This window comes from Punica granatum, chromosome 5, assembly GCF_007655135.1.
Source record: "Punica granatum isolate Tunisia-2019 chromosome 5, ASM765513v2, whole genome shotgun sequence".
NCBI lineage: Eukaryota > Viridiplantae > Streptophyta > Magnoliopsida > Myrtales > Lythraceae > Punica > Punica granatum.
In genome coordinates, this window is record NC_045131.1 from 4,126,153 (window position 1) to 4,148,028 (window position 21,876).

Here is a 21,876-nt window from a genome sequence, read left to right on the forward strand (position 1 = left end):
TCCTTGAAGTCGCAGACAGCCGCACACGATTGACCTGATATTGGTAATAACGTTGGTAACTTGGTAGTGTCCATGTTTTGACAAATGCTTGCTTTTCTACAACTAGTTCACTTTCAAGAAGTCATCTTCATGGAATGTTAACGCTTGTTTTATTCGAACCGCAGGGAACCGGGCTTGGTCCGACCAATTCACTCAAACCGCATTAACGCTCAGCGAGCCAATATATATGGATAGGCCAGTCCTACCACATTCATGGTTTCATAGTTACACAAATTTTAGGTCTTTATCAAGATAGTGCCCTATTGTGTAAAATGCCACTCGGTTATAAGAAATTGAGCTCATAGTCCACCAAAAAGTTAAAATTGATATGCTTTGATATTCGATATCTTTTAAATTCATGATTTTCTAATCGATATTTCAATATAGTAAAATAATTTTTAACCCTCATTCTCATATGGCGACGTATGATTTTGACACATCACCTATACGTGCCAGTTGAACTTGAACACTCAACTCAAGAATTGATTGCAAGCTGGGCCCATTTCTGTGCTCTTGACACGTGGTGGCCTTTCTTCTTCCATACCTCAAATGAGAGGAGGATGGAGTTAATTAATTGGGTTTGACTAACATATGAGTCATATTTCTGATTGCCTTGAAATCAAATTTAGAATGGTGGGAGCTCGCGTGGACGCATGGACGCATAACTCGTTCTAATATCATGTAAAATTTTTATCCACTAGGTTGATAACCGATTTCAATAAATACTTTGATTTTCTCTATATTTTATTCTTTATTTTTAATTGGCCTAACACATCTGTTTTTGAGAGCCTATATTTATTTTGATTTCTCTATATATTCCCTTTTGCTTAATCATTAGGGCAAACAAGGTCGACATATTTGCCAAAGTCTTTTTTTTAATGTCTAATTTTCATATTCTTTTTAGACCAAAATTATAGAAGATGTATGAGAAATGAGTATAGTGCAGTGGTATATGTCTTCATTTAGAATCTGAGAGGTTTTAAGTTCGTTTCTTACCAATAAAATAACCGATAATATTTCTCTATCTACTTCTATTCTAACCAAAAAGAAAAAATTACTTTCTTTTCTCTTGGGAATATTCCTATCCTTTTGTTTATGTTAGTGAGATATATCCTTTGATTTATTTAAGTTATAGTGAGAGAGCACTCGTGACTATTCTAGAATCGTAGTCCCCTCGTCCTTTCCATTGAGGGATATATACATATACATACATATATATATATCATATGTGTTGACTATTCTAGAATCGTAGTCCCCTCGTCCTTTCCATTGAGGGATATATACATATACATACATACATATATATATATCATATGTGTTGAGAATTTAAAGTTATATATATATATATATATTTCAATTACAAAAGAGACTCATGTATTAATTTATTACAATGAAATAGAAATATTAATAGTGACACGGTAAATCGCACCATAAGTATCAAATCTAGAACATTTTTATTATCAGGCGATAATGTCTCAATGCATTACATGCTTTTTTTTATGGATTTATAATTTTTTCTTTGTGAAATAATAAAATAATTTGGGTTGGTCTGTGATTGTTGAAACATAGTATGGGCTGTGCATTAAAATCCAAAGAGCACAAATCCTACACGAAGGCCCAGAGGCCCTGTCTGGGATCTACCCGACCCTTCTAATTTTGCTGATAACCCTCTGTTTCCAATAATCCCAACTTTAGCCTCTCCATCAGTTTTTTTTTTTCGCAACAAAGTTTAACTTAACTTAACTCAACTTCACTTATTTTCAATTCAACATCACAATCATTACTTTTTTTTTTATTTTTTAAATATTTTTAACCATTCAATTCAATTTTTAATATTAAATTTTCTCAACTATTCATTACATTTTCACAATTCAACAACACAATCATTACTTAATCATTATTTTTTCTCAATTATTTATTATTTTTTCACACTTTTTCTCATAATTCAACAATACAATCATTACAAACCAATTAAAACCAAAACTCAACTCAACTCAACTCTCAATCCAAACGTACTCTAAACTGTGATTGGCATTGTTAAGCCGCCCCTCTAGAGACGCGGCCTGTATTATTCAAGTTGAGCCATCATCATCAACGTAACCTTGAAGTTGGAATCAGTTGATCACTTGATTAGCTCGACTGAGATCCTCAGTCAGCAATGGTATTAGACTAATCTAGGGGTCCTGATTAACTGAAGCCCATCACAACAGTCGATGAACCAGTGCTTCTTCATATAAGGTCTGTTTATCAATTCAATGTGTTTTGGAGTTGGAAAGATCCAAGACGAATATCCTATGGATTTTTATGGTTGCTTAAACCGTCCGATTCAACTGATGGCCACAATTGTTGATGATACTTGCAAGGTGAGCCAAGGACATGACGAAATAATTGTAGGGCCAAGGGTCAAAGTGCCAAAACAATGACTGTCCCAAGCCCCACAGAACATATTGATATAGTCACATGTGTTCTGTGATGGGCACAAACTAACAATCAAATGCAACTTTATTCACTTCAGCAGCTGTCTCCCACAACAAATGCAGCATTGCATCACTTCCTTTTGTGTTTAACGGGTAGGCATGGCTTCGTTGCACTTCGAGCAGCTGGATCGTCCCACATGTCTGCAGAGCTTGCTCATCCGACGGCTGCGATTACTCACACTATTGGCACGTACTCGATCGGGAAACAGTTTCCTGCTGCTTGCTTTTGTGTGCGAAAGCAGGTTTAGCTAGCTTCATTTTTCCCGTCATAGATAACAAGAGTGAAGTTATTGAGTGCGATTGCGAATGATTTGAGAGCAATTCTAGAGAACTCGAGGTTTGCTGAGACTCCATTGAGAGCGGTTTCTGTTTTCGGTTTCGGAGGCGAAAGTTCAATAGACGCATTCATTTCTTGTTTTCTTGTTTCGCTCTTTTTTCTACTTCACACTCATAGTAAGTGTTGATGATTGCCCTGCTAGATGTCGTTCCCGAAGAAGAAAAATGACGAGAAAAGAAATGATCTGATCATTATCATCAATTCACACCAGAAGAACTGACCATTTCGAGGAAAATAGTAATACATCACTAACAAGCCTGAGCCGGAGTGAGGCCGAGCTTAATAGCGCGCTTCATACTTCTCTGAATTCCTTCCCTTGCGAGCCGTAGAGCTTCAAGAACTTCGCTAACACTTCTACTGATTACCTTCATCTCTCTTGCCTGAGACTCCTCCGGAAAGACATTGTCGACTGGTACTAATGCCAGTGAGTTGTCAACTCCATCGTCTTCCTCCTCCTCGACTTTCCTGCTCGATGAACTGGACATGTTACTGAACTAGATGTTAGGAAGATCAAGAAAACAAACCAAGATGTGAGTTCTGCCTATTGTTTCAATAATGGCATTGCCATGTTTATCCAATGAAATTTCTTCGAGAACGAGAATAAAATGCGCTGAATCAAATACTGAAGTTCTACCTGTGATCAGCAGGTTTGAAGCCATCCAGGTCCAGACAGACCTTCTCACGGCACATGGAGGTTTCCGTGATACAAGAATTTTGATCATCTCCAGTGCAAGAACTCCCATCAGTCTGCTTCGGTTCTGTAGTTTCTGAGGCATTACGCCCCAAATTTACCAGCATTACTCCATTCCTCGTCCAGGGACCGGCTTCTTGTTCTTGTGGCTGTTTGGGGGTGCCCGAAGTAACTGTGGTCGTCGTGGATGACTCACAGGAAACTAAGCTGTTCTCTGATAAGCTCGAACTCGATTGCTGTTCTGAATCATCCGATGATCTGGCTGCAGTTTTCATGGACTCGAGTTTCCCCTGGAGGAGTCTAAGCTTCTTTTCTGCTCTATCCCTCATCTTAGTCTCTTCCTTCAGCTTGTCCTCCAGCTCTTTCAACTACACCCATCCCGAATTATCGGCATATCAGTTCCGCATTATTTTACAGACAGACGGTAGAAAGACGTCAAGTTATGATCTCGAGCTAGCAATCCTATACGAAATCATCGACGGGACCAGGATTTGAAAACAGCTGAACAAGTTCCACTTCCAGGAGGGGCAAAATATCGATTTTATGATACTAAGAAAGTGAGAGAAGCGAACCCGACTAAAACTCGAGAAATGTTAAGACATAGTTGCGTAACAGCAAATCCCGACCAATGAGCCTATGTTACTCCAATACCTTCGACATTCGTCTCGTACAGGTAGAGATTAATCGAGGAGCTATAAGAGGAAGAAGTAAAACCTTGTTGCCCAATTGGTCTGCATCCTCCCTGGCAGCCTTTGACTGTTGTCTCTCTGCAACCAGTCTTCCTCTGAGGCATTCTGTCATCCTCTTCAAGCTCTCATCTTCTTCCATTCCCTTCAAACTGCAGACTGCGGACGCAGAGGTAAGTCAACGCCCAACAATATCACGAGTAAGAGCAGACATTTTCAATGTCAAGTTTCCTGCTTTCATCGATCTATTGGGGAGGGAGATCTTCAAGAACCCACCTTCACTTCTGCTTCACTGCCCCCGGAAATGTCTCTGAGAAGCTTAAGACACACACACATAGAGAGAGAGAGAGAGAGAGAGAGAGAGAGAGAGGGAATTTCTTCAAGGACAAGGATCCCACCACAGCACAGGAGCAGAGGCTTGTGTTCAGTGTCTGATGTTTTTGAACCGAAGTTAAGTACACTCTCACTCATTAATCTCCTAACAATAACTTACTGTCTATCACTTTCCGTGCCGAACTTTTTCGGGGCTACATCGATTAATCTTAGAACATACAACATTCCGCTCTTCGGTTTCAGCAGCTTCCAGATTCTTGAAACCATCTGCCTGGTTACGAAACCAATTCCTATACGTACAACCGATCAAAGAAGCTTGTATTTAGTGTAATCTTATGGTCTTCCTGACTGACAGAGTGAGAGGAGAGTGCCCGGGCTAATGAAGGGATAGTTCAAATTTTGAAAACGGGTTGTGAGTTGGGGGATGAAAGGCTGAATAGTTAATTGAATTGAATGGAATAGACAAATGGGTGGGTGGGGTCACATGCATTGCCCTGCCCTGCATTGTCATTCTCTTCCCTCCCCCCGCATATTGATATGGCTCGTTTTCCTTCAGACTCTGTTCTCTATATTTAATTTTCCGACCGCATTGGACCTACAATGGCAAAAACCACAAACCATTGCAGACCCCGAATCGGATGAGCTATCACTTCATCCCGACTCATGTGTAAATTGAGACCGGATATGTATGTGGACACCGCCTCTACTATATCCATGTACGAGCGACCACTCGGCGGTATATAGATGGTCGCGTAGTTTGTCCATTCCTCGTCAGTTTTGCATCATTTGGAAGAGGAAGTAGACATCATTGACATGGAAAAATCAAGATTTTGGATAAACAATAATGCTAAAGAGCTTCCAATGTGATAGCAGTGTATTGGACATGGGAGAAGTGCCTTGCACTTCACTCCTATTGAATTACTTTAGCAACCTCTTGCATGATTTCCCTTTTAATTTTATTTTTTTCTATTTATTTTACAAATATATAATGTATCAATACTTCCACCTACTTGCTTAGCCACATGACAAGAACTTCAAGGATGTTCATCATTACTGTAATGGACCATGCTCCCCATATCCCTTTGGGCAGTGCAGTGTACTGTGCTGGGACCGATTAAATAAAGTTATGAAACAATGTAAGATACTCGTAGCTTTGCACTTGTAATGAGCGCCGAAGCAAATTGTTCGTAACTTGATTTATCGGATGGAGCATGCATCTCGTTCGAGAACTCCTAATCACCAGGACCGTTATCTGAACTTATGGGCTGGTACATTTTCTTTGATTAATGATATTTCTAACACTTAACCTAAAAAAAGAAAAAGAAGAAAAAAAAAAGGAGAACTTATGGGATGTGGGCCTATGGCTCAATTTCTCACAGCCCGCTGGGCTCAAATTGACAATGAAAGTGAACCTAACTTTTTACTCTAATAAGCCCATTAAGCCTGCTTTAGTTATCTGGGCCTTGTGATTGATCTGGGCTCTTCTCATGCTTCTGGGCTCTCATAATCCATGTGCCTTGCCTCAGATGCATGCTGCATGTTGCAAGGCCTTTCATTTTTCTTAACTTTTGTGATTCTGTCAGAGACTTAGAGAATTTATACGTGATCGAACTATCGAACAACTCATATTCGCTTTCCCTCGTTGGCTCATAGCAAATTCGACATGCTTGTGGAAGCCAACGATGCACGAGCTATCACTAGAGTGTCCATTACAGTGTAGGGCGGAATGAAGTAAGTTCCGTAAAGATGCACAACATACGAAGATAATATCCATAGATTGTCCAAATGAAACATATAGTATTACCTGCGTCTATATGTATATATACTGATAAAGCTAGGCAAATGATTTGTACAAATGGATTAGTTTTAGTTTCTCTTTTCCTCATAGATTTCCATTTGCCTTCTGTTCTCATTGTCCTCCTCCATTGCCGGGCCCGGCCCGGCCCATCTACAAAGTCGTCAGCCCAATAATACCTTGCTTACGTCATCACGGTCCGACCATTCTTGTTCCCATGATTGGCTGGCTAAGCTTGTTATTCCTGATCTATTCCTATTCCTGACCATTAATAACTCTGAAACAGATATATATATGTATATCTATCGCTACGCCGACGAAGCCTTAACCACAGGTGTCGTTATCACAGCCCTCCATCGCTCCGTACACTCCATCATTCACAACGGCAAAGCTACCCTGGTGGGGCCACGTGGAGTCCGGCGACTGGTGGGGCCACGTGGAGTCCGGCGACTGGTGGGGCACACCGGTAGCCGCCCTGGCCAGGATGGTCCACAACCGCCGGATCTCGGCCATCACGTCGTCGGTCGGGAGCTCGAACCGGCAACAGGGGCACGTGTTCCGCTTCCTCAGCCACGGCAGCGCGCAGAGCCAGTGGAACCGGTGCTGGCACGGCAGCTCGCACACGTCCCTCCCCGGCCTCATTTCCTCCCTGCAGATCGCGCAATCACCTCCCGCGCCGCCCACCGACGGCAGAGCCACCACCACGGCGACCGAAGCGGGCGCCTCCCTCCCGGACTTTCCCCCGGCGCCGGCGGCTGAGGAGCTTATGAACCTCCAGCACCGCGCCACGGTCTCCACGTACGGGATCAGGGTGCCGCCGTTGTAGACTCCTATGCCGGAGATGGACAATGCGTCGTCGGAGCATTGCCTCTGGAGGACCAGGCGCCAATCGGAGGGGCGGCGGGTGGCGAGGGCCTGGGGCTCGTGGTGGCGGAGGTCACAGAGGAGGAGGAGGAGCAAGGCGGCGTCGAGGTCGCGGTGGCGGATCAGGAGGTGAGAAGAGGAGTGGGTGACGGGGTCGAGGTGGGAGGTGAGGAGGCGGAGGGACGAGAGGAGGTGGCGGGCGATGAGGAGGGTCTTGCCGGGGAGGGAGAGGGAGTGGAGGTGGCGGAGGGTGAGGAGGAAGAGGGTGGGGGAGGAGAGGATGGCGGAGAGGCGGCGGTGGTGGTGGAAGGCGGCGGAGAAGATGGACTGGATTAGGGCGTAGAGCTGCGGTGGGGGGAGGCCGGAGAGAGCGGAGATGATGAGAGCGGTCTCGTCGTCCATTATGGGATCTCGTGCGTCTCTGCTTTGGAGAGTCTTCCTCCAACTGACTGAACTGAACTGAACTGAACTGAACGACTCCCAAGTATGACAGTCGACCACTAAAGAATGTGTGTTTTGTTGCTTTTTATGTCAGATTTCGAGAGGACAGATCGGGGATTTTGCCATTTGTTTAACCCAAATTGGTCTCCTTGATAATGTTGGAAAATTTGCCGAAACTAGTCTCGGTATTATCATCTCGGAGTCATTCCAACTGAAACGATGATAGACTTTATTTATACCTTCAAAGACTCAGAGATCAGTACAGATATAACGGTCCCTGAAACTATATGTTATATTTGAGGAGAACTTGACGGGATAATTTCTCATAACAAGAAATCGACAAGTTCCTAAGTACATTAATTAATTAATTAATTTACTCTTTATTCTTCAGTGGAGAACAAGTTCAGTTCATTTACATTCTAAGTTCATTAATTTAAAAGTGGCTTTTGAGCCGTGGATGCACATGAACACATTTTCTGCTCATTCATCAATTGCAAAACATGCTTAGAGTAGGCTTTGCCAGGCATACGAATGAAAAATGGGCAAAATTTTCACGAAGCAAATTGTGAATAATACGCGAAAGTGTTTTTTTTTTTTTCCTTTGGAAATGTCGGGAATGCGATGGGACAGTGAAGCGGCTAAGAATGGAGTAGCAGAGGCAAGACAATAGAAAGAATCTGTCCATAAGTAGGTGTCTAGTAGAGGACTGGCACCATCCTGAGTCAATTCATTTGCCCAATCACTTGTGGGGCTATTATTACGGCAATGCCCTTTAATCATCAAGAGGAAGCAAACAGCTCATGAGCAGGATAAAAAGGGGAAGGGTGGGGGGGGGCGAGGAAAATTGGAGGTTCATCCATGGCTTCTTTCTCCTTGTCCCATACATATTATGACTGACTCCACTAATAATGCAACCCAAAGTCGGTCTAACTCATCGTCATCCTTCCTGCCCAAATCAATAATGGAAAATCTCCGAGTCACACCTCACATGCCCATGCGTTTTGCCTCATTGTGCTGCTAACTTATCGGGTAAATAACCCGACTCGATCTAACCAAGTAGGGAGACCCTTCGTGCAATGCCAGTCCATGAGAACAGGCATGGATAGCAGGTAATATACTATTGGATTTGGGGGGCTTATGGCCATCATGACTCATGATCTGGCATGCCCCATAGTAACTCCATTTGAAAGGAAAAGCTAGCAAACAATTTATAATCGATTTGGCCATACAGCGTTCGGGTTGATGAGCAAATTGTTCTATGGATCTGGTCCAGGCTCCAGCTCTTTTGCAAGGTGGGACCTATCACGCCGGTGTTTATGTGAGATAAAGGACCATTAACCAACAAAAACTTTTGCAGGTACAGAGGCAACACTAATCAATATACACGGATTAGCTAAAGCGATGAAAGGAATTCTTATTCAATTCACGACCTCGAGAGGGGATCAGGTCAGGGACATCAATGGGTGCTTTGATTGCAAGGTGAACTCTTTTGGCGAAGTAAATAAAAAGAAAATGGGGAAAAAGAAAAGCTTCTCAAGTAAAGGATCACAGAACAGTGGTACCAGTCTCTCTGCTTGCAAAGTAATGATATAAGTGCCAGTTGTAATTATAGTAAAGCTAAGTGTATCTCACCAAAATGCTATCATTAACAAATTTGGATTGGACGTGGCCAAAACAAAAAAACAAAAAAACAAAAGAAATTATTGGACCCCTTTAAGTATCGATTACTACTCTACAATATCATAATTACTCTAATGGAGTATCATTTGGCCACACAAATGCTAGCTTGTGAATATCCCCAAGATTGTATTCCGCAATGTCTAGCCCATTTCACACGAATAACAAATGATGATAGTTACCTCATACTGTTGATGTTGGATTATCAAACCATCACTAGTGAGTGATGAGTCTGACTATAGTCAGTCTTCACACACGAGATTTTCCTCGTCCAACTCTTCCTGGCAGATATACCCTTCTTCCCTCAGAGATCCAAGCAAACCTCCCAAGACTGAACACATCTCCTTGGTTCTTTCACTCGACTCGTCCCTTGCAATGAAACCGTGCAACCTTCCCTTAGTTTCTATCCAGCTACTGCCAGCAATCTTCTTCAACCCTATGCTATTCATCTTCTCCCTTACCATATCAGCCTCTTCCCATCTCCCTGCCTGGGCATATAGATTTGCCATGATAACATAATTTCCAGTACTTTCAGGCTCAATCTTGAATAGATGGTCGCAAGCTAACTTCCCGATTTCCACATCACCAGACACTGAAGCCCCATTGAGCAAAGCGCCCCAAACTTTTGCACTCGGTTCAATAGGCATTGCTCGAATAAATTCTGCCGCTTCATAGAGTTTCTTGGCTCGGCTCAGAACCCCTACCATGCAAGCATACTGCTCAACAGAGGGCTCAATGCCATAATTTGGCAACATTGAATGAAATATCTTCCACGCTTCATCCACCATTCCTGTATGAGCACAAGCTGCCAAAACTGCTGTAAATGTTATCGCATCCGGCTTAATCCCAGTGCCCAGCATCTCATTGAATAGCCCAAAAGCCGTGTTTGCATCCCCATGAGCAGAATATGCCGATATGATCGCTGTCCAGATGATCAAACTTCTATGTCTTGATCGGTCAAACACCCCCCTTGCCCATTTAAGAAGACCCAACTTTGCATACGCATCAATAATAGCAGTAGCCACGTAAATGTTCTGATCATAACATTTCTTAACAGAAAAGCTGTGGATTTCTTTCCCTCCCTTCAAATTCGAGAGGTACGAGCATGCGGGGAGAATGCTCGAGAGCGTTACAGCGTTTGGTTGTACACCTGAAGCGAGCATCTCCCGGAAAAGTTCTAGGACCTTCTCATGTTGGTCGTTCTGTACCAAACCCGAGAAAACAGAGTTCCAAGTGCTTAAACTCGGGGTTCTGATTTGGCGGAAGATACTCACCCCTTTCTTGACAAACCCGTGAGCCATGTACCCTGAGATAATTGAGCCATAGGTGAATTCGTCCTTCTCTTCCATGTCATCAAACAGCTCCCATGCATAATCTAAGCTACCACATTTAGCGTATAACCCAATTAAGGCATTACAGAGTGTATTGTCCATCTCAACTTGATTATTTATCAAAAACTGATGAACTTCCATCCCGAAGAGGAGGTCCTTTGAGTGGCTACATGCCTGCAGAACACTGACAGCTGTCACTTGATCAGGTCTCAATTCGATTAAACCCATCATCTCCCTGTACAGCTCCTTGCACTCTTCGTAGTACCAAGATTGGGAATACCCACTGATCATGGAGTTCCAAGACACAATGTCTCTCTCGGGCATTCTGTCAAACAGCTTTCTTGCTGAACGTACGTCATTGCACCTTGAGTAGAAGGTAATCAGCCCATTCATTACAAAGATATCAGAACCGAACCCTCGACACACAATGAACCCATGGAGCTCCCTAGCCAATCTTGAGCTGGAAGACAAAGCCGAGAGAGCCTTCAGAGCACAGGACACCGTGAAGCAGTCGGGATGCACATTTTCCGAACCACGAGTCACCAATGAGGAAAACAGCCTCAGCGCGTCTCGGAACCTGCCCTCGACGGTGTACCCGATGATAAGGGCGTTCCAGGAGAATATGTTCCGCACCGGAATTTCTTCGAACACGTGGCGGGCTTCTCGGAGGCGGTTCGCTTTCGCATAGAAATTGATGAGCTTTGAGGCGAGGAAGTTGTCGGGGGTGACAGAGTGGAGGACGAGGCGGGCGTGGAGCTGCTGCCCCTGGCGGAGGAGGCGGGCGTCGGAGCAGCACTGGAGGAGGCGGCCATAGGCTGCGCAGTCGAGGAGGCCGTCGGCTCTGTGAAGCTGTGATATGGCGTTTGGTGGGATCCTCATTCAAATATTTTCGTTCCTTCATCCTCCCGCGCTTTAGGCCGGCGAAGAAACGTCATTATAATAGACGGGCTCATGGGCCGTGCAAAGCTCATAATTGGGCGCCGATATATGCTTAGGCCCGAAACAAAAAACTTTTTCTTTTTTGGAAAATGCTATTTTGCACCCTGAAATTTGTAATCTAGACTATTTTGCACCCCGAAGTCTTACAGTATGGCCACCCGTAGCTTCAACCTTTTCACCTTGATGTAAATTCAGGTAGACACAGCCATAGTTCCTCCATCGCCCCATGCAAGTTCAGCAAGAACTTGAGTGAAAAATAAGTTTCGAGGAAAATTTTAATAAAAGGAAGTTTTGGGGATTAAAGTGTAATATTCACTTTCTTTCGTAGTCCTTTGTTGTTTGTTCTCGGCGGCCTCCTCGTCTACCGTTTCGATATTTCACGGCCAGCTCAAGGGAGGAGCGAAAATGGCTTCAACTTCGCCGGCAATGGTTTATCATTTACCCGGGGAGCCCGCGGTCGTAATCGACGGCGTCCTTGACCCTACGGCGGAGGCGGAACCTTCCGGCCCATCAGATCCCAAGGCGGAACGGGAGCCGGCGAGGGGAAACCCGGGCCTAGGGGTTTGGTTGGAAGGGAGGGAAGTCCGGAAGCTGTTCGGCGCTCAGTACTACTCCGGCACCGTCACGGAGTTCGACAAGGAGGCGGGATGGTACCGGGTGGTGTACGAGGACGGAGACTTCGAAGATCTCGAGTGGCACGAGCTGGAAGAAGTCCTCGTCCCTGTCGACATCGGCATCCCACTGAAGTCGCTGGCGCAGAGAGTTCTCAGGAAGAACCAGAAGCCGGCGCAAAAGGTTTGGACCACGCCGCAAACGGAGAAGAAGAGGGGCCGGCCAAAAGGGTCGAAGAATAAGCCGAAGAACATTGAGAAGGCGGCCAAGGAGGATCAGGCTCCACGGGCAGAGCAGCTGCCCATGTAACCGGTCCAATTGGATGGTTTCATTCGATTAAACGACCGGGAATTGGAATCAAATGACATTCTTGCGAAATTGCATTTCATTTCCATGCTGGTATACCGAGCATCATTCCTAGATTTTAGGAGTGGACGAGCAATCCCATGGTCGTGTCTGTTAACTGTGCGGAACTGGACGACGATGATTTTAGCAATAGTCGGCCATGGATATTGTAGTAACGACTGAGCTGTAACATCTTTGTACTGAATGATGTCAAAATGAAGATTTTACAGTTGTATGGTCCGACTGTTGCGAATGTTGGCAATTCGTTTGGCAGACATTTCATACATTCAGATGATGTTATTGATTCCTCAACACGAGAAGTTCGAGGAGCTGTCCTTCGGTAGGCCAACATTTCGCTCTGCTGATATAGCTGTTGCTGATCATATGAAACCCGGGGTGCCAACTTATGCTTGGAGACGGAATTAATGTGTTCTCCGTTGCCTAACTTGGTACGTCTACCTGAAGATTGGAAAACAATTGGAGGTGATCCGTTAGCTGATTTGGAGATCAAAAGGGGCATACTGAGACCATCCTTTGAAGAGTTAGTGGCTGGGAAGTACCTCGTACTCATCAAGCAAACAACTCTTTGCATTTCTGGTGATCTGCTTATGGAAAGTTTCCATTTCTCCCATGTCTTGACACGAAGAATCAATAATTGAACAGACACTGGCAAGTGAGTCCCAACCGGCTTGGGATGAATCTAAAGATCACGTCACAGTCGCATTAATATCTTTAGAGGGAAGGTGATATCATTGAACTTTAAAAGTTATCTACTTCGTCAACACTCACTCTCTGGGGTGGAAACAGGGTGTGGTGCCAGATTTGCGTCCTTGAGACCGGATAATATAGCTGAAGCCAATCTGCTGCTGATTGTTTCATTGGCTTTGATTCCGTTCCTTCAAAATTTTACATGGAGAAACAACAGGTTTTCAGTTTCAGATCAGGATTCTTTCCGAAAAAATAATTGCCAGTAGCACATACTCAATGATCGATGTCATGGAACCGGCACTGTCCTCCAGACCAGAAGCTGACTTGGATATGTTCTCCAATTGTTCTGCGACCAACTCTGCTTTTCCAATACTGCAAATACATCGAAACAAGGAACACATTAAACAGAACCACCGCCAAGAGGAACATTTCAGTGTTGCAGAGAAATTTCCTCTACCAGTGTCTACTACTTTCTTTCATATTGCTATCAATTTGTAAGGTGGAAGTGTTGTCTCGATATGTTGTCTCCATCTTTTCAACATAAGCTGTCCATTCCTTCTTAGCATCGGACGTAAGATCATGCATCTGTGACATTTCCTGTTGTATCTTTCCAGCTCTACTTGCTGTTCTCTCCGACAAGCATTTTACCGCTTCTTGAACCTACGCACGAAATTCATGAACCCCTGTCAAAGGCTTATATAAATCAGTTTTTCTGAGAAAATCAGGTCCAGAGCTGTTGCGAAAATAGGGTTCAGGTTAAAAACTCGCAGAAACTGTTTAAGAATCTGGAAATATTTCTCACTGGCATTTATTGATCCAGTGAAAACCTATAGAGCAACAAGGAGCACATCTTCAAGAATTTGATGAACCACTAGTGAGAGATATGGAGACAAAGTATGATGTTTATTAGTATAGATGCCATAAAGGACTGAAGAGGCATACCATATTTTTCTTTCTATTATCTGAGCTTTCCAGAAGCTCTCCCACTCTTTCAATGAGCTGCAACCTTTCCTTAACTGCAAAATCCTTCATAGAAAATTTAAAAACAGGTCATGAGAATGGTGGTACAATAATCTCTCTACAGGTGAACCAATACTTGAGAGCAAATGGGATGCACCTCAAACTTCATCTCCAGTTCACGTAATTTCTCCGCAATGGCTGATTGTAAATATTCCTCTATTTTGCTCATATTTGATAGATGCATTCTTAGATTTTCAAAGAATGTCAAAGTAGCTTTAGTGCTCGTTTTTGACAGTTCCAGAGCTCTCAAATGAACCTGCTTAGAATTATGCAGATGATCGTCAGGGAATAAATGATAGGGAACAGATATATTGAGTGACCAAAAACTAGGTCCAAATTCAGGTAGACATATATAACAGCAGACCCATGCAACGAACTGTGCCTGTCACTGACCTCTCCCTGCTCTTGGACAAATGTGGTGAGCTTATCCTCTTGACTGTAAATGATGTCCTTTAGTTCATGAATCGCAGAAATTCCCTCCCAAAGCTTTTCTTTGAAAATCTGTGAGGAATAAAAGTAAAACCTATGATGAGTAGCCCAAGACCAAATTTCTAGATATTGATGCATTGTTAGTACTTACATCTCCAAAGGAAGAAAACCCTCTTGAGACTTCAGAAGTCATTTTATGACAAGTAGATTGGAAATTTCTGTCAATCTCTCCAGCTATTTCACCGATATATTTGATATGGTAGCAGTATAGATCTTGGATTTTTCTGAGCTGCAATGCAAGTTCTTCTGAAACCTACAAAGCATAAATACGTAAAAGCAGGTCAATTCTGAAATCTTAGTTTCTTTCAGAACTTATATTTACGCAGATTAATGTTCAAGATATACTTCTTACCTCATTTCTTCGAGACATAAGTGATTGCATTTTTACATCCAATAGTTTCATCTGCTGTTGCTGCTGTTCTGCAGAAGCAGCAACAGCTTTATGCAAATACTCGAGCTTCAAAGATAGTTGAACATGAAAGTTCTGGAAACGAGTCTTGTTTTCATCAAGCAATCTGTCGTGGATTTCTGTGGGCCATGAATATGTACAAATTTCAATTTGTATATCTCAGGTGAAAATACCAGATGTACAGAAATCAAATACCTACCAGCCTTTGCTGACAAGCTTGATACATCCGATGCAGCATTTTCCAACTCCTTTTGCAGTTTCAGGATCTGTTCCGTGAGTGCCTTCTCTAGCAAATATCAACTGATTCAGTGTCTAAATGTATTTAATTAACCGATAACACATAATTTTTTTTCCTTCCCTATCAGAAACTTGAAAACTGAAGATCAATAGATGATGATCTAGACTGGTCTTCTCACCGGAGCTGCGAAGATCACGTATCAAGGCATCCTTCTCTTTGTTTTTTGCATTTTCCTTGTATTTGTCTTTTAGGAGAACAGAACTATGGTCACCTTGATCTATTGCCTTCTGCAGTGGCAGAAAATTTGGAGCATATTAGCTTGTAATAATTGGAAAATTCAGCAGTAGCAATAATTTCAAGGGTAAAAAGCTTGGATGGTGCACGTTATGGTAAGGTACTTCCTTCATCTGATTTTCCTGATTTTGGTAGTGATCTTGGGACCTGTACGCACTGTTCTTTTCCCTCAAAGCATTTACCTCTAGCAGCAGAACACGCAATACAATCATATATCATTACTAATATGGTGAAGTTAGATTACACTAAAATAGAAAATAGAACTATTACTTTCAAAAAGGAAAAACCCTGCTGACCTTTTCTAAGGCAACCTATCTCTGCATACAAATCTTTGATTAGCTCAGATTTTATTGCCCTGTGATTAACCTGGAAAATTTAAAGAAATCAGTTCTGTGGTTGTAGATAAAAGTAGAGGTTAGAATATTTCTGAGGACAATGCTTTCAAATGAAAAAATGCCACTAACCTTGGGTCTGTTCTTGATGGTTTTGGCACGAGAAGCATAATCTAGAGTGCTGAGTGTCTCATCCAAACAGTGGATGGATGGTGATATGGTAGCAATTATGCATGTCTTTGCTGTTCCCCCCAGTGAATCTTTCAATAATCTAGTTAACTTGCTATCTCTGCAGCAATTTATATAACTTCAAGTAACAAGCAACGAATTTCATTGGAGCAGCATATAGATTGTTGAACAAAAACCTGTATGGAATATGTCCAGAGTGCTCAGCCAGGGCATTAATGACACGGCCTAGAGTGAGCAAGCTTTTATTGATCTCTCCTGCTTCCCTTGCTCTCAGCTGTAAGTATACTCCAGTGTCAAATTGTTTTCATTGCAGTTTTCATATGATAGGTCAAAATCAAGTAAAAGTGATTTACTTGAGGCATTGCAAAATACAGGCAACAGAGGCATCTAGACGGTAGGGAAATCACACCTCTCTTGCTCCAGACCGTATTATATTCTCTGAACCTGCAAGATCGACGAGATTCAGTTTTCCACATTTTGTCAGATCTTCGCCCTCTGGTGTACAATCTTTAACATGAACTGTCACGGAAAATATTGAATGGGAGCGACTGCTTTGCTTATTTAGAAGAGTTTCTGCAGTGCGCCTTTTCACAGAACCCTTTTCGAAAAGCTCATAGATTTCATCTGCACTGTGTATCAGCGCCTGCTTCAAACCCCTCAGAAAAGTAGCCCCTCCACTATCTTCCATTAGGATTATGGATCTTTTTGCTTCATTGACCGCAAAATCCAAATTTTCATTTGGGCACAAGAGATCCACAATTTCTTCATTGTAGATCTCCAGGTATGTTACTTTCATGCTATACTCAGCATCCTTAGATTTTAGAACATGGAAAATTTGCTGTACAGCCCGCGGAATAATTCCAGCATCACTAGGTAACTCCCAACTCTGCAATTGCGGGGCAACAAAAATTGTAGAGTCATGCTGAAGAAGCAATCACTAGTTCAGAGCAACCATGAACATTTCATGAGTGAAAAGGTGAGATTTGTGTAAAAACCTTTCCCATTTTTTGTCCTTCCATTGTGTATGTTTTTCCAGTTCCAGTCTGTCCATAAGCAAATATGGTGCAGCTGTAGCCTTCAAGCACTTCCTCTATAATGGGAGAAATAGTTTGAAACAATTCCTTTTGCTGGGCTGTCGGACCAAACACCTGGCCAATTTAGAAGAATCAATAGTCAATATAACAATCTTCACCCTCTAGGGGACAAGGGTTATGAAAAGGTTGTAGCTCTAAAATAAATTGCAGGAATAAAACAACCGTAGGAAACCAACCCCGTCAAAGGAATATGTTCTCTGCTTATTTGTTGTTTGATGAACTGCAGAGACTTCTCCTTTTATCTCATCACAGAGAATCACAGTTGGTGTTTCAGCGTGCATCTCATCTTCATTCAGCGGCCTAATACAATATATTATCAAGTAGGAAGTGAGAATTTTGGACATCCTCTTCGAGCCAAATAAAACATAACAATGTGCTAGATTTGAACCCTCTAGTACCTGCAGCGAAGTATAACCTGAACATTGACCTCATTCACCACCTTATTGCCTGATATTGCATCCAGAGACCGTGATTCCGTAGCAATCGGGTCCTTCCATTTTGATGGTTGAGCTGGCGAAAAGGGTATCAAGGTTGATCTCATATGGCTTTGGGACTGGTCGTAATCCATTGATCGAGTGATCCAAACTCCTTTTCTCATGAGCAGAGTCCTATGATGGGCCAAGAAGCATTCAATAATGGCAACAATCCATAGAAAGGAAGAATAGTTTCATTACTGGAACATTTCTAATCACCCGAATCGTCAGCAATCATATTTGCAGAAAATGCTTCTAGGACAAAGAAATTATCAGTAGTAAAGGCAGCGAGCATCTATTAACTTCCGAACCTCAGACACGGGAACAGGAAGCTCAACAAATGAAATGCTTGGGTACAACCAAATTTCAGTGTCCACGATCTCATGCCATCAAATTATTGCAGTGCCACGATTATGCCGAAGATTTAACCAACATGCAAATTTACCTTCGGATTCCATCGCAACATACACGAAAAACCAGTTCGCGGTTGAAGCTGTACTCGATCTTGAGGGAAGCTCATATAATGATGTGCACACAAGAGAGCATAATATAATGAAAGAAATAGTCAACAGATTCCATTTGCACTCTCTGCATGACCTCGGTTTCTCAGCTACCAAGCAACGCTTTTCTCCTGGCAATACTACAAACAGAAGACGACACAGCACATGCAACCAAATCAAGCACTGAAGCATCAGTGATCACATTCATACCGATTTGCTTTCCCTCTTCGTCCGGTTGTCTCTTTTACTTTTGGATGAATGACAATCACGGCTAGTTCAAGAGCTCACAAGGCGGCAAATGGAGCCTGAACAGTGCAGAAGGCGGTAAATTTAGGAATGTCGTGTAAGCGTACCTTCAAGCTGGCGGAGATGAGGGTTTAGGCTCTGACCGGAGCTGAATTCCAGCTAAACGGAGGATTCCTCGAGCAGCTCTGACGATCAATAACACTGATACAGAAAGAGAGAGAGAGAGGGAGGGAGAAGTTTAAGAGGTGGAATTGCAAAAATGGCGTTACGAGTTTGGGCAATCGTAAAATCGGCCATTAATAAGAGACTGATGGATAACGTCGACGGATTCAACATATGATCGGCGTCTTTACTGATTGAACCGCTACACGTTTCCCTACCATGATCATTAACTTGCTTGAATCAAAGCTTCGATCGTTTTCGCAGAGAAGCAAATGATTGAAGCCTTTCAACTGAACGCTTCTTCTTCAGTTCCACAGCTTCAAAGGATTGATTTAGAAGAAGAACAGGAAAATTCAAAGGAGGCGCCTAATTGCTGCTTCGGTGCGCGGGAATGGAAACAACCATATTCAAATGATAATGCTTGAATTGGTAGAATTAACGGGCCCCTTTTTCTTGAGAAGATCTGTAAATTCGAAAATTCCAACAAGAATGCTTCTAGATTTTGTAAAATTCGCGAGTGTTTGTTCGCCGGAGAGTATCCAATCTCGCTGCCAATTTTGCAGACAGATTGTGCAGGCAAAATAGAACATATAGAACGACAATCTCGATTCAAAATGATCAACATCAACATCCTCTTCTTGCTGATCGACCAAGAATTCTTCGAATAGTTCTTTGGATGGCGAACATGAAAAACAAAATGTATCATTAACAATTACACACTAGCATGATTCCTATATTATGAGTCCGGAGATGCGACACCACTGACAACCTTAAGCTAGTGCAGCCATTGGTACTCGAATGGGATGACCATAGTTTAAACAAGCCCGTTTTCGCTTGGTGGACAATGTGTTTCCCTCCATTTGTCTCCCGCATCCTCCCACTCGGGTATTCGAGACTTCTACCAATCTCAACCCCATGGTGGAGTGATTGAGGGAATATGACCGTTGTCTGTATGCTCCCAAGCGCCGCCCTCATCGAATGGAATGCTATCATCATGTACAGTATGAATTTGCAACCCAGAGAGAATGACCTCGAGTGCTAAGTAGGGTGATCGAGCTCAACTTTTGGAACCAAGTTGGAGCTTTTGACGGAGCAGTTGAAATTCTCCAACTCTTCCGATTTGGACCCATATATTGCTTTGATGGTGTCCCTGCAGCTAGCGCAGGCCTCCCTGTCGAAGCTTTTCTTGTCAATTCCGTATAGCGACTGGAAATTCTCAGGGTTAACCCGACAGAAATATGGCCGTTCTGCACAAGAATGCCATTGTCAAATATTTACTCTGTGCCGAAGATTTAACAACAGACAACGTAAGCATAGGAAGGAAGCTCTCACCGGGATAAATCGAGCACTTGCGCGTGCTCTTCTCGAAGTGTATGCACCACCCATCTGGACCTACCATGCTTCTGTAAAGCTGAAAATTCAATATCAAAATACCACAAAATCATCAAACTGTAACATCGATGCGAACGAATGAGATGATCGAGTAAAACAGAAACATTTCCTATCATTTCATAAGCAGCCGAAGTCTAAAGAATCAGTCTTCCTCTGTCTCTCATAGTGGCATCACATAGAACAGGTTGTGGGCATAAATCATCAAATCAATCACAGACACGGATACTGACTTGTAGACTTGTAGTTGTAGTCAAAGGGAGTCAAACCTCAATATCGCGAGGGTTCTCGAAGATCTCTTCGGGGGTGGCAAAGGCGGGACCTTTGTCCAGCTTACAGCATGCGCCGCAGCCCTCCACGCACCGCCAGACCGGTTCTGTCCTCCCGCCACCGAATCCGGCTGGGCTCGAGCTCCCGCGACCTGACTGGGCCTTCTGTGGCTTCGTCTTTGTCCTCACCCTCTGCCGCGGCCGGCGCGCCGCCAGGCTGACTGTGGAGAGACAGGGCACTAAGGAGGCGGAGGCCGCCGCCGCCGCCAACATTCTCAGCCGTGGAAGTGAACGCGCCAAAAAACCGAAAGTGAAGGTCGCGGGAAAAACCGAAGCACGGCGAACTGCCTCCCGTTCCCTCGCTAGTTATCCTAACCGAAGTCTCAATTTTTACGTTTTTTTTTTTTGCCCGACATAATTATCTAATTGTAGAAATTGATATGACTTGGAAGTTGGAATAATGGGATTAATCTCTAAAATCAAACCGATTTATTAATCGTTTGAGCTGTCATCGACTTATTAAGTACTTAATTAATTAAAGGAAGAAATATATAGGAAGAATAGATGAATGAATAAGGATGGGAAGTTGTGCGAAGGGTAAATATTATTTATAAGTGAAAAATGACTTATTTCATTAAGTTAAAATATTTTACTTATTTCATTAAATAATTTTTTACTTAATGATTAAGTAAATTAGACCTTATCTACCTAAAAAAAAGTAAATTGGACCTTCATCTATCTTTTCCTTTTTCTTACATTCATTTTTTCTTATAATTAGTCCGTAATTAACTTTTAAACACTTTTTAAAGGACACATCTACTTATTGATGAATGCTCAGGTGTCAATGTCATCGACTTCCAAGTATCTTTATAGACTTCAAGTTCAAAGTGTTATTGACGGCGTGGGAGAATTTTATTCCAATTCGAAGCAAAATTGGAAAAATACATTATTTTTTTTGGATAAATGGTAGAGACTTTCATTAATCAAAAGGGATTTACATCAAGTACCATTTACCCCAAAAATCAACAAAACTAAAAAACCCCTAATTACACCGTAGAATGTGTTAGCTATGAGTAGAATGAGGGGGGTTAAACATATAATCGACTAGGACAGAATTTACAACTTTGTGAGAGAATCGGGGGAGTACAATTAACTTGGCTTTCACATATGTAAATATCTTCCGAACCATTGCTGCTATACATGAGATCTGACCTTGATAGATTCTAGCATTCCTTTCTCGCCATATACTGTAAATATAATGCGTCCATAGAAGTTTCAGACAAATCACATCAAGTTTCCTGCCTCGAAGGGAGGTTATCCAATTGAATTCCGAAATCCAGCAGACCATAGAGCGATGCAAGCCAATTCTAGCCAACAGACTTCTCCAGATTCCTTGGATGACGACACATTCAAAAAAGAGGTGGTCACGGGTCTCCCACTGTGAATTACAAAATTCACATTCAGCTGCTACGAGCTGAATCCCCCAATTTAAAAGAC

The 21,876-nt window shown here is 42.8% G+C and overlaps 5 protein-coding genes across 15 annotated transcripts; all 5 read right to left on the bottom strand.

Annotated features, from left to right (window-relative positions):
- Positions 1-3,018: 3,018 nt before the first annotated feature.
- LOC116206995 lies at positions 3,019-4,990 on the bottom strand. 5 transcript variants are annotated; one of them, XM_031539844.1, is made up of 4 exons: positions 4,507-4,990; positions 4,259-4,382; positions 3,488-3,912; positions 3,019-3,342 (listed from the first exon to the last, which is right to left on the bottom strand). In XM_031539844.1, the coding sequence occupies exons 2-4, from the start codon at positions 4,370-4,372 to the stop codon at positions 3,102-3,104; spliced, it is 780 nt and encodes a 259-aa protein (XP_031395704.1). In that variant the 5' UTR covers positions 4,373-4,382; positions 4,507-4,990; the 3' UTR covers positions 3,019-3,101. The 5 variants fall into 5 exon arrangements, with proteins under 5 accessions (XP_031395704.1, XP_031395703.1, XP_031395702.1 ...); XM_031539843.1 differs by having other exon boundaries at positions 4,259-4,389; positions 4,507-4,989; XM_031539842.1 differs by having other exon boundaries at positions 4,259-4,989.
- Positions 4,991-6,308: 1,318 nt separating this feature from the next.
- Positions 6,309-7,839, bottom strand: LOC116206754 (E3 ubiquitin-protein ligase SGR9, amyloplastic). Its single transcript, XM_031539560.1, has one exon. It carries the CDS (start codon positions 7,622-7,624, stop codon positions 6,683-6,685), a length of 942 nt encoding a protein of 313 aa, XP_031395420.1. The 5' UTR covers positions 7,625-7,839; the 3' UTR covers positions 6,309-6,682.
- Positions 7,840-9,201: 1,362 nt separating this feature from the next.
- LOC116207541 (pentatricopeptide repeat-containing protein At2g37310) lies at positions 9,202-11,833 on the bottom strand. Its single transcript, XM_031540530.1, has one exon. The coding sequence runs from the start codon at positions 11,548-11,550 to the stop codon at positions 9,583-9,585; it is 1,968 nt and encodes a 655-aa protein (XP_031396390.1). The 5' UTR covers positions 11,551-11,833; the 3' UTR covers positions 9,202-9,582.
- A 914-nt stretch (positions 11,834-12,747) lies between these two features.
- On the bottom strand, positions 12,748-19,174 carry LOC116207540 (kinesin-like protein KIN-5D). 7 transcript variants are annotated; one of them, XM_031540524.1, is made up of 23 exons: positions 18,940-19,174; positions 18,667-18,760; positions 18,259-18,453; positions 17,739-17,948; positions 17,517-17,640; positions 17,242-17,394; positions 16,656-17,132; positions 16,423-16,520; positions 16,190-16,346; positions 16,022-16,091; positions 15,815-15,909; positions 15,610-15,718; positions 15,393-15,479; positions 15,137-15,312; positions 14,876-15,037; positions 14,689-14,796; positions 14,393-14,551; positions 14,218-14,301; positions 13,733-13,935; positions 13,549-13,647; positions 13,357-13,463; positions 13,128-13,267; positions 12,748-13,026 (listed from the first exon to the last, which is right to left on the bottom strand). In XM_031540524.1, the coding sequence occupies exons 4-23, from the start codon at positions 17,936-17,938 to the stop codon at positions 13,009-13,011; spliced, it is 2,826 nt and encodes a 941-aa protein (XP_031396384.1). In that variant the 5' UTR covers positions 17,939-17,948; positions 18,259-18,453; positions 18,667-18,760; positions 18,940-19,174; the 3' UTR covers positions 12,748-13,008. The 7 variants fall into 7 exon arrangements, with proteins under 7 accessions (XP_031396384.1, XP_031396386.1, XP_031396383.1 ...); XM_031540526.1 differs by lacking the exon at positions 18,259-18,453; XM_031540523.1 differs by lacking the exon at positions 18,940-19,174 and having other exon boundaries at positions 18,667-18,910.
- Positions 19,175-19,329: 155 nt separating this feature from the next.
- LOC116207543 lies at positions 19,330-20,785 on the bottom strand. The gene is made up of 3 exons (XM_031540531.1): positions 20,380-20,785; positions 20,054-20,132; positions 19,330-19,968 (listed from the first exon to the last, which is right to left on the bottom strand). Exons 1-3 carry the CDS (start codon positions 20,650-20,652, stop codon positions 19,760-19,762), a joined length of 561 nt encoding a protein of 186 aa, XP_031396391.1. The 5' UTR covers positions 20,653-20,785; the 3' UTR covers positions 19,330-19,759.
- Between the last annotated feature and the right edge of the window lie 1,091 nt (positions 20,786-21,876).